The 11,485-nt window shown below is 38.8% G+C and overlaps 1 protein-coding gene across 2 annotated transcripts in view; it reads left to right on the forward strand.

Annotated features, from left to right (window-relative positions):
- LOC145276704 (sorting nexin-24-like) overlaps positions 1 to 11,485 on the forward strand; it is a 72,653-nt gene that overhangs the window by 56,565 nt on the left and 4,603 nt on the right. Inside the window, exons 1-4 of one of the 2 annotated variants that reach the window (XM_080127900.1) lie at positions 1 to 51; positions 3,313 to 3,396; positions 4,728 to 4,832; positions 8,674 to 8,762. In XM_080127900.1, coding sequence (XP_079984026.1) covers positions 3,334 to 3,396; positions 4,728 to 4,832; positions 8,674 to 8,762 — 257 coding nt within the window. In that variant the 5' untranslated portion in view covers positions 1 to 51; positions 3,313 to 3,333. The remainder of the gene's footprint in view (positions 52 to 3,312; positions 3,397 to 4,727; positions 4,833 to 8,673; positions 8,763 to 11,485) is intronic. The other variant, XM_080127899.1, reaches the window with a different exon arrangement.

An 11,485-nucleotide genomic window follows, 5' to 3' on the forward strand; every position in this document is an offset into this window, starting at 1 on the left:
ACTTGGTTGTCTTCAAGTCCAACATAAACAAATTCTTGATGAACCGCCTCCGTAAGTAATCCAATTTACCAAATGCCTATTACTAACGATTACAAATTTTTCCCCATTGACTACTGTACACTCCATAACCCTTATCCTCGAGTGGCCTCCAGGCCTTGATAAGTGGTGACTCCTATGTAATAAAAAAAAAAAAAACGAAACTATCAGTAAAATTGTAACAAAACTTATTGGCAATTCTAAAACTGTCCAACTCTAAACATATTGACCTCCATTGTTTTTGTTCACTACCACACCTTCATTGACAATCCTATTTTAGTTCCTTTTGTGTTGAGTTGGTGTTTATCACACTCCGTTTCTCCCTTTTTCACTCCCTCCCTCTCTCTCCTACTCTCTCTCTCTCCTACTCTCTCTCTCTCCTACTCTCTCTCTCTCCTACTCTCTCTCTCCTACTCTCTCCTACTCTCTCTCTCCTACTCTCTCTCTCTCTCTCTCCTACTCTCTCTCTCTCCTACTCTCTCTCTCTCTCCTACGCTCTCTCTCTCTCCTACTCTCTCTCTCTCTCCTACTCTCTCTCTCTCTCCTACTCCTCTCTCTCCTACTCTCTCTCTCTCCTACTCTCTCTCTCTCTCCTACTCTCTCTCTCTCCTACTCTCTCTCTCCCCTCTCTCCTACTCTCTCTCTCCTCTCTCTCTCTCTCTCTCCTACTCTCTCTCTCTCTCCTACTCTCTCTCTCTCTCTCCTACCTCTCTCTCTCTCCTACTCTCTCTCTCTCCTACTCTCTCTCTCTCCTACTCCTCTCTCTCCTACTCCTCTCTCTCCTACTCCTCTCTCTCCTACTCCTCTCTCTCTCTTTCCTACTCCTCTCTCTCTCTCTCCTACTCCTCTCTCTCTCTCTCCTACTCCTCTCTCTCTCTCCTACTCCTCTCTCTCTCTCCTACTCCTCTCTCTCTCTCCTACTCCTCTCTCTCTCTCCTACTCCTCTCTCTCTCTCTCCTACTCCTCTCTCTCTCTCCTACTCCTCTCTCTCTCTCTCTCTCTCCTACTCCTCTCTCTCTCTCTCTCTCTCTACTCCTCTCTCTCTCTCTCTCTCTCTCTCTCTCTCTCTCCTACTCCTCTCTCTCTCTCTCTCTCCTACTCCTCTCTCTCTCTCTCTCTCTCCTACTCCTCTCTCTCTCTCTCTCTCTCTCTCCTACTCCTCTCTCTCTCTCTCTCTCCTACTCCTCTCTCTCTCTCTCTCTCTCCTACTCCTCTCTCTCTCTCTCTCCTACTCCTCTCTCTCTCTCTCTCTCTCCTACTCCTCTCTCTCTCTCTCTCTCTCCTACTCCTCTCTCTCTCTCTCTCTCCTACTCCTCTCTCTCTCTCTCCTACTCCTCTCTCTCTCTCTCCTACTCCTCTCTCTCTCTCTCCTACTCCTCTCTCTCTCCTACTCCTCTCTCTCTCTCTCTCTCTCCTACTCCTCTCTCTCTCTCTCTCTCCTACTCTCTCTCTCTCTCCTACTCCTCTCTCTCTCTCTCTCCTACTCCTCTCTCTCTCTCTCTCCTACTCCTCTCTCTCTCTCTCTCTCTCCTACTCCTCTCTCTCTCTCTCTCTCTCTCCTACTCCTCTCTCTCTCTCTCTCTCTCTCCTCCTCTCTCTCTCTCTCTCCTACTCCTCTCTCTCTCTCTCTCTCCTACTCCTCTCTCTCTCTCTCTCTCTCCTACTCCTCTCTCTCTCTCTCCTACTCCTCTCTCTCTCTCTCTCCTACTCCTCTCTCTCTCTCTCTCCTACTCCTCTCTCTCTCTCTCTCCTACTCCTCTCTCTCTCTCCTCTCTCTCTCTCTCTCTCTCCTCTCTCTCTCTCTCTCCTCTCTCTCTCTCTCTCTCTCCTACTCCTCTCTCTCTCTCTCTCCTACTCCTCTCTCTCTCTCTCTCCTACTCCTCTCTCTCTCTCTCTCCTACTCCTCTCTCTCTCTCTCTCCTACTCCTCTCTCTCTCTCTCCTACTCCTCTCTCCCTCTCTCCTACTCTCTCTCCCTCTCTCCTACTCTCTCTCCCTCTCTCCTACTCTCTCTCCCTCTCTCCTACTCTCTCTCCCTCTCTCCTACTCTCTCTCTCTCTCCTACTCTCTCTCTCTCTCCTACTCTCTCTCTCTCTCCTACTCCTCTCTCTCTCTCTCTCTCCTACTCCTCTCTCTCTCTCTCTCCTACTCCTCTCTCTCTCTCTCTCTCCTACTCCTCTCTCTCTCTCTCTCTCCTACTCCTCTCTCTCCTACTCCTCTCTCTCTCTCTCCTACTCCTCTCTCTCTCTCTCCTACTCCTCTCTCTCTCTCTCTCTCCTACTCCTCTCTCTCTCTCTCTCCTACTCCTCTCTCTCTCTCTCTCCTACTCCTCTCTCTCTCTCTCTCTCTCTCCTACTCCTCTCTCTCTCTCTCTCTCCTACTCCTCTCTCTCTCTCTCCTACTCCTCTCTCTCTCTCTCTCTCCTACTCCTCTCTCTCTCTCCTCTCTTTCTCTCTCTCTCCTCTCTCTCTCTCTCTCTCCTCTCTCTCTCTCTCTCTCTCTCCTACTCCTCTCTCTCTCTCTCTCCTACTCCTCTCTCTCTCTCTCCTACTCCTCTCTCTCTCTCTCTCCTACTCCTCTCTCTCTCTCTCCTACTCCTCTCTCTCTCTCTACTCCTATCTCCTATCTCTCTCCTACTCTATCTCTCTTCTACTCCTCTCTCTCTCCTACCTCCTCTCTCTCTCTCCTACTCCTCTCCTCTCTCTCTTCCTACTCCTCTCTCTCTCTCTCTCCTACTCCTCTCTCTCTCTCTCTCCTACTCCTCTCTCTCTCTCTCTCCTACTCCTTCTCTCTCTCCTACTCCTTCTCTCTCTCCTACTCCTTCTCTCTCTCCTACTCCTACTCTCTCTCCTACTCCTTCTCTCTCTATCTATCCTTCTCCTTCTCTCTCTCTCCCCTTTTCTCTTTCTCTCTCCGACTGTGTGTTTTATATTTAAAATTATGTATGGGGTATATTGAGAGGGAATGGGAATTTTGTATACTGATCTATACTAAGTAAGTATAGGTTAGATATAAGAAAACCCTTAATTCTTTTCCAGCTTAACTTGAGATGAACCAGCCACATTTTGTAACTACTGGCAACACACACACATGTGGCTGTTGTAACCTCAAACTTAAGAATCTCCGCTGAACTTGAAATTTCCAGAGTTCGACAACATCCACCTAAATGAGCACAGAAAACATTGTGAGAATAACACTGAAGATGAGAACAGTTGATCTTGTTATTCATTCCCAATCTTTCTTCACCTGATAAAGTTCGTGTTTGTTTTATCATCAGGTTTTTTATATCCAAGTGTGGATGTCTGGCAGATATAATGCTGTTGAGCGGAGATACACAGAATTTGAAGAATTACATAAACAGGTATGTTTTTTTTTTTTTTTTTTTATGCTAATATTCATGAATTTTCAGTGCTTGTGTAAATCGTTGATCTTTTATAGTAACACATTTGAGGTGAAAACATTATGTACTTATGGATCATGTTGAAATTAGTATAAATTCCCAAAATTGTTAAAAATCATCCAGTAGATGGTGTGCGAGAAGTATTTTAAATTAAAAAATGAGCCACATTTACATTCCGAGATCTTGTGTTTAAAAAAAAAAAAAAAAAAATGGCAGTACATATTTATCTAGTCAAAATTATTAATGGAAGTTACCTCCCTTGGATCTTGCAAACTCTCCAACATTGTAAATTGTTAAATTCAATCATTTTTATTTTTACTTGTAATTTTTCTACTGGATCATTTTAAAAATTTTTCCAATTGATACTAATTTCGACATGACGGCATAATACATAATGTTTTCACCTAAAATATATAGTTTGGAGACCCCTGGTTTAAACCTAAGGCTCACAAGCCAGATTCAGCCCACAGGGCTGGAATTATCGGAGGTACTTTAGTTGGCTCATGGAGAGTCCCAGAAGGCGTAAAAATGACGTCAAATGCTAACATAGATTTTCTGAAGAAGCCCTTTGAACCATGGCTGAAGAAGCAAAGGTTGACATTCAAAAGAACCATCATTTTTATGCATGATAATGCTCCAACGCATGCAGCAAACAAAAGCAAAGAGTATTTGCAACAACTGGGGTTCTCTGTGCTACAGAAGATGGAGTGGTCTGCAATTCACCAGATTTGGACCCAATTGAGAACCTTTGGAGTATCATGAAGCAACGCTTCTATGCAAGTGGATGCCAATTTAAGAGTAAAGATGAGTTATGGGATGCTCTCCAAAGAGGTATTGGTGAGGAATAACTGTTAACAAAATCACAAATTTGACTAATTCTGTGGACCAGTGACATTTACAAGTCATTCATAAAAAAGAATCGCATATCCCATACTAATTATGTCAACTTAAAAATTGCTATTTAGTTATTGTGTGCTAAGCATTTTTCCTAGTTCATTTAATGTTTGAAAATTATTTCAATAAACAAGTTATGGGTATATTGTTTTTTTTTTTTTTTTTTTTTTTTTTTTTTTTGTCAACCTCGTTAATAACAGATATTCCTATCTTCTGCCATAGTTTCACTAATACTGCTTTAAATACTTTTTTCTTACTGGAGTAGCTGAATAGTATTAAAAGCACTTTCTCAAAGTTTCATGGATTTTTATTCACTCGTAAAATGTAAACTTGTTAATAAGTTGATACGCAGTGTAAATTAAAATGTCTTTTTTTTTTCTTTTTTTTTTTTTTCTAAGTTGAAAAAACTTATGGTCACTCCAGAATTTCCGCCCAAGAAAATGTTGAAATGGAACTTAAAAGTCTTAGAGCAAAGAAAACAAGGTTTGCAGACATATATTCAGGTAAGTTGGGATGTTAAAGGCAGAAATATCAGTAGAACCATTTTTATCTGTGCATGTGATGTGGCTTAAATAATTAGTTTGATGTTGCAAGATAGAAGAATTTTTTTTTATTTGAAGGAACGGATGTTTTGTACAAAAATTGAAACTTTAATCAAATTAAAAAAAAATTGTATTTGTATTCTTCAGACTACTGTTCTCATCTTGAGTGTTCTTTTCACACTGTTTCGATCAATGTAACCTTCGACCTTGTTCAGTTGTATCTTGTCAAGCTATGAAATCTTTCTGCCGAATTTGGGAATGTACAGAATTTTTAACAGAACCCTTTATTTAATTCATGGGAGTAGCATACTCCCATTTCATCAGCCATGACTGGATACTAATCCTAAGTAATTCACAAATGAATGTCACCCATACTGAGGATTGAACCTTCAACCTCCAGAATAGTGTAACTTTTACAACTGAATTTTACCAAGTGTTTTATCCACCATGCCACAGTTCCTATTTGTGAAAATAACACTCAATGAAAACTGTAGTCCAAAGAATCCAAAATAAAACTAAAAATCAATCCTAATCTCAAATATTCAGAAGGAAAAAGTTTTGTCTTGCTGCATTTTTTTTTTTTTTTCAATAATCAATTAATAGTAAATGATGATTAAAGTAGAAGCAAGAAATACAGGCATATGTGAATATTAAGTACATTTACAAAAATGTAATAGTTATTTTCCTTGAACTGAGGGCAGGTATCGCCTTGAAGAGAGCAAGTTGGCCATAACAGATTAAGCGATAAAAGAAAATGCATCTTGGAACGCACTTTAAAATCATCATGCATCCAGTCGTTTCTACATTTCTATTTAATCTGAGTTGTCAAATGTGTTACAGAGTATAGTTTGTCTGTTGGTCATTTTTGAGTAGTTATTAAACCAGTAACGCATATCATTAGATGTAATAGCAAAATTGTCTCATAACTTAATTAGTATAAAAAAACATACAAGTCATCTATTAAATACTAGCTGGCTATTATTTCCAAGTAAAATTTTTAAATTAATGTTTAATAAATTTCTTGTCAATACAAATCTATTCATTCAATTTGTTACTATATTTTTGGTATAATGAAAAGGTATGCTCCCATAAATTTATGCGATTCTATTTATATGACCACATGTGACAGGACTTCTATTTATACGACCACGTGTGGCAGGACTTCTATTTATACGACCACGTGTGGCAGGAATTCTATTTATACGACCACGTGTGGCAGGAATTCTATTTATACGACCACGTGTGGCAGGAATTCTATTTATACGACCACGTGTGGCAGGAATTCTATTTATACGACCACGTGTGGCAGGAATTCTATTTATACGACCACGTGTGACAGGAATTCTATTTATACAAGCATGTATAACAAGAACAAACCAATCAGATGCCAGAACAGCTTTATAAAATGGCTGAATGTTTTAATTTTCCAATCATATTTTTCTGTGTCAAAATGAGAAAGTTATTACATTTTTGCTGATGTCAACTGGATTAATTCTTTACCTGTGAAAGCTTCTGCAACTGGATTTTTGTTGCCATTTTTTTTTTTTTCTTGGAGCTACATTTTTCTATTTCAAGAATGACTTTACATGCCAGACAATTTATTTTTGTAAATAAGAAATAGAAAGAAATTGATAGAAATCAATTCACTTGATCGATTTTGGGGTGGGCAGTTTTATAATGTTGCAGGAATAAAGGAAAGAAACAAAAATCATATTTTTCTTTTAAGTACAAATGAAATGCATTTATTCATGGTTCCTACAAAACTACATACTTCACTCTCTTGCAAAAGTTCTTTCGCACACATATGTACCTTTTAAAAGTCTTTCTCCTCATCACCTCCTGCCGACCATCAGCTAGCTCTTTCTTGCCCTCGACTTTACACCTCCACCTTGTCCGGCACGCAACTTCCTTCTCTTTTCTGACCATGTGCTGTCCTTGTTTCTTTTTCTTGTGACGCAAGCTCACAGACATTTGCTAATTTGCATACATGCATTAACAGCTGCTGCTGCTAATACTATCATTAGCCAGCCAGCCCTTGGCTACTGCTGATTCTCTCACACACACACCCGTACACACTGTTACATTATATTTAACTTGCAATTTAAAACCAATGGCTAATCATTGATAATCAAGTCAGTCCCCTAAAGAAAAAATCTGGCAAAGAAAATCTGCTTTTTTTTTCATCAACATTTTATGTAACGTGCACCCAGGAGATAAGCGCCCGCGTGTTTGCGTGTTGTGTGGGTACGTTGGGGGAGACGGATGAGGGGAAAAAGACTTACCTCGAGACCAGCTCAGCGTTACCGACCAAAAATAGAAAAGAAAGACCAAGATGGTGACCGCCGTCTTTTGTAAAGTATGATGTCTCGCAAAGTCACACGAATTCTCGGAATATGCAAATTTAGCCGGCCTAGAACGACGATAAAAGCGGGTGAGGGGAAAGACGTGGGGGAGTGACGATTGAGTTGGCTGGGGAATCGTGTGACTGTTGCTTCTTGTGCCGTGTTGAGGATATCTTACCGTGTTAAAGAGAGAGTCGGGCGCCATCTTGAATTTTTCCTTACACTTTTTCATTACATTTTACAAATTATATTTGTATTTTTCATTGCAAGTTGGAATCATTTTCAAGCAAAACAAATATGTTTACAATTTAATCTATTTTAAAAACTTTAATATATTCTGTAATTGACAGTTTAAAATTACAGGATCAGCTTGCCCAGTCGTTGAAACCATGTACTTAACATAACATCTCACTTTTTTTAAAAATGGAATGTAACAAAAAATCGTACAATAAGTAACTGTTACCAAAGACAATAAAAGTGACATCTCATGGTTAACTGGTTAAGAAAAACCAAAGAAATTAAAATCATTTAATCGGTAAATCCTATTTTTCACTGTAACTAAGCAAACGCAATAGCAGTTACTTTTCTTGCATATTTGCTTTAGTTTTTACAATTTAAACTACTTTTAAGCCTTTTTTATTGCATTACATTCCATAATTGACAGTTTAAAGACATTAAAATTACTTGCAAATGTTTATTAATTGAAGATGATGCAAACAATAGAGTTTTAACCTGTTAAAAGCGGGCAAAAGTTATAGCTGTTGACTCATGATAAATGCTTTCGTTAAAAGTCGCACTTCTTTATTTACAAAGCTATTCAGCAGAAGTGGCGTCAGACAAATTTTAAGGTACGGATGACAACACCATATATAATGTAGCTTTTTTTTTTTTTTTTTTTTTTTTTTTAAGCAAATATAAAATAAAAGTTTTGGTAAATTTTTATTTCATTTCCACCTTAACATTTTCTTTAAAATGACATTTGCAGGTTTTCAGGTATGCTGAAAACGAATATCGCATTTCAATTTTCTGCAAATAAGTAGTTTTCCGGATATCAAGCAATGTAATTCCTCATATTAAAAGTGGTGACCATTGTTCTGTGTAAGCACATATGTTTTTGCCATAATTAATAAACTCACTATTTCTTTAGCTAGCCATAACGGGTCACGAGTAACCTTAACCAACAGGTCATGTATAACAAACTTGTATTTTCTTTTTAAATAAATAGAAAAAAGGGTTTTTTAATATGAATATCAATACACAAAATATTTAGTTATGTATACATGTGATAAATGAAAACTTTTGCATTGTTATCATTTAGATGAAAAAAATCATTCATTTTACCCAACCAATGATTATTTTCTATTCCAAAATTCATCCAATAAAATCTGAACACTATTTCAATCTTTACTCTTGAATTTTTTTTTTTTGTGTGTGATTTCATTTTTGGAAACTATTTGCAGACAATTTGCCAGACGACCTGCAATAATGGTTACATTCCACCTGTCCTCTTTGATTTTCTGGAATTAGAACCTTATGAACCAGGGTTTGAGTAAGTATTTTAATTCTAACCATTTTTTTTTTTTTTAAATCTTGTTTTTTTTTGTTTTTTTTTTATAACATGTCACTTTAGATATTTTATAAAGCAAATTAATATTAATCCTCTCAAGCACTGAACTCTGTATATCATTGTATTAATCTAACCCATCTGATAACTTAAAATGAGTTCACCCTTTTCCAGAAAAATATGTAATAATTTTTTCATGGGTGTAGAATTCATTTATCTGGAATTTCTACTGGCCAATTTCCCACCTTCCAAGAAATGAGTTCTGTTGTGCCCGTGTGAAAACTATGGAATTTACCTTCTGGCACACTGGACTATATCACCCATTGCGGCAAAAATGGAATTGTCTTCAATCCTGATAAGTTTCAATTTGCAGGTAAGGAAATCGAATTTGCCAGCTTTTTAATAATGACTGACGGTGTAAGGCCAACTAAAAGAATGACTGTAGCCATTCTCACTTTCCAGACGTCAGATCATGGTTTGGATTGGTTAACCTGGTATCATATGCATTTTCACAGACCAATATCATGTTCCCCTTTTGAGAATCGTTGTGGACGAAGGACAGCAAATTTTATTGGGATGCTACTCAAAACAACTTTTTTGAAGAGTCAAAAAAAAAAACATTGTTTGGAAAATCAAGAAGGGGGTCAAAACATTTGAGATGAACAGGACAACTTACCTCTCAACGGACTATAGCAAGGTTGGCATTGGGTATTTTCTGTTTCAGAAACACTGCCAATCTCCAATGGAATTAGGACCTGGCTATGGTAAGGACTACTGGAAAATGATTTGTGAAGCACTGGCATTGATATACGAGTTGGAGTCTTCTTGGATGTTCGTTTTGGGGTGCTCAGAGTTATTAGTTACAGTGGACCACCAGCCACTGATAAAAATATTCTCAGATCAGGTCCTGGAAAACATAAATAACCCTCTGTTTTCTTTCAAAGAACGGTCATTAATGTACAGGTTCTGGATTAAACACATTCCTGGAAAACTTAATGCCGCACCAAACTGCACTTCTTGATACCCAGCACTGTCAAACATAGCAGATTAAGGACCACTGTGGAGTACTCCCGCCTTGGGTCAGCAGATGACTTCTGACCCTGTTGAACTGCACTGGCCATTGATCGTCTTTCTCTGGGAGCACTAAACATGAATTCTCAGTGTCGCAGGCTTCGTGTCGATTTCCGCTGAAAATCAATTAGCTTTGCATGCACACCAAAAGGAAAACAGACTCGGAGGATTCTAGACTACTAAAAAGTTAATTCACGAAAATTACAGGGTTTTCTTTTTACATATGTACATTGCTCAGTTTGATTACACCAGAAACATCAAGGTCTTCCAAAATCTTATTCTTTGTTCTCCACAATGGCAGTCGGAACGGATAGAGAGGTTTGGTTGTTCCCTAGGAGCGTGTGTTCCTCTTGAGAGTTTGCTTCAATCTGCTAATTTCGGCACAGGCATTCGCTTATATACTAAGAGAAAGGGTTGGTTAGGGCAATCTGCTTGACCTATCATTTAATGTCTAGTGTAACTTTTTGTAATCTATCATTCTGAGATCAAAAGTCAATTTCTATTCACACGCCCCAAAAGGTCAACATTGTCACTTTCCCACTCAGAAAGCCAGACAGCCTGAGCAGGTGTTCGTTGGGCCAAACGAACGTATGATTTCATTCTACATTATTCTGAAATTTCCTGTCATTTTTTAAAACAATAAAAAATGTCTGTTTTTACAAAAACACAATAAATCCATCCCTGTTGATAGGTTACCCGCCGCTGTCTGGGATTCAATCAATGTTTAACAGACAATCTCGGCATATTTACCCGACCTTACTCAAGGTTTTAGGGGATCTTAATCTCCACAATGCGAAGTGATATCGCTCCCCTAGGCGGTCATGTCCTACACCGGTACTATTCTGCAGATTGAGGGAGCCATGCAACCATCAATTACAGCCGCGTATGCACATGACCTCAAGTTTAAAACTATAATCTGGGATAGAATCGTGACAGAAGCGGCCACTGATGAGGAATACCGAACGTTGGCGATATATATACAAGACAGGTTCTCGAAGTCACAACACGAACTGCCACCGAAAGCCCGACAATTCTGGATGATGGCAGACCAACTATATTGTTTGGAAGGGGTACCCGTAAAAGGGGATAAAATTCTAATACCAAAGCAGCTTAAAACTAAGGTACTAGAGGCACTGAACTTCACTCATCAAAGGGTGAATGGGATGTTAGCTAATGCTAGACAAAGATTATTTTGGCTTTGTTGGTCTAGACATGAGTATCTGACAAACAAGAGTACAATGTCGAAAATGCAATTTGATCATCTTAACATAGAAAACCATTAATGCCATCCTCATGCATGGGAAGAGTTACATGGTATTTGCAGACCGATACACTGGCTGGATTGAAGTTGTCCCGCTACGATCAGGGAAGGCTGAAGCAGTATGTGATGCATTGAGGGGTTGGTCCCACACATATAGTGCACCAGAGGAGATATCATCTGATGGAGCGCCACCATTTAAGTATAAATCGTTCCTAGGAGACCGAGGCGTAAAGAGACATATATCATCTGCATATTATCTCCAAAGAAATGACCAAGCTGAATTGGCCGTAAAAACAGACAAAAGAATACTCATGGACTGCATTGATGGCTACTGCCACCTATGTCACGATCAAGCTGCACAGGCGATGATGACTCA

This window comes from Euprymna scolopes, chromosome 5, assembly GCF_053919585.1.
Source record: "Euprymna scolopes isolate OS-2025 chromosome 5, ASM5391958v1, whole genome shotgun sequence".
NCBI lineage: Eukaryota > Metazoa > Mollusca > Cephalopoda > Sepiida > Sepiolidae > Euprymna > Euprymna scolopes.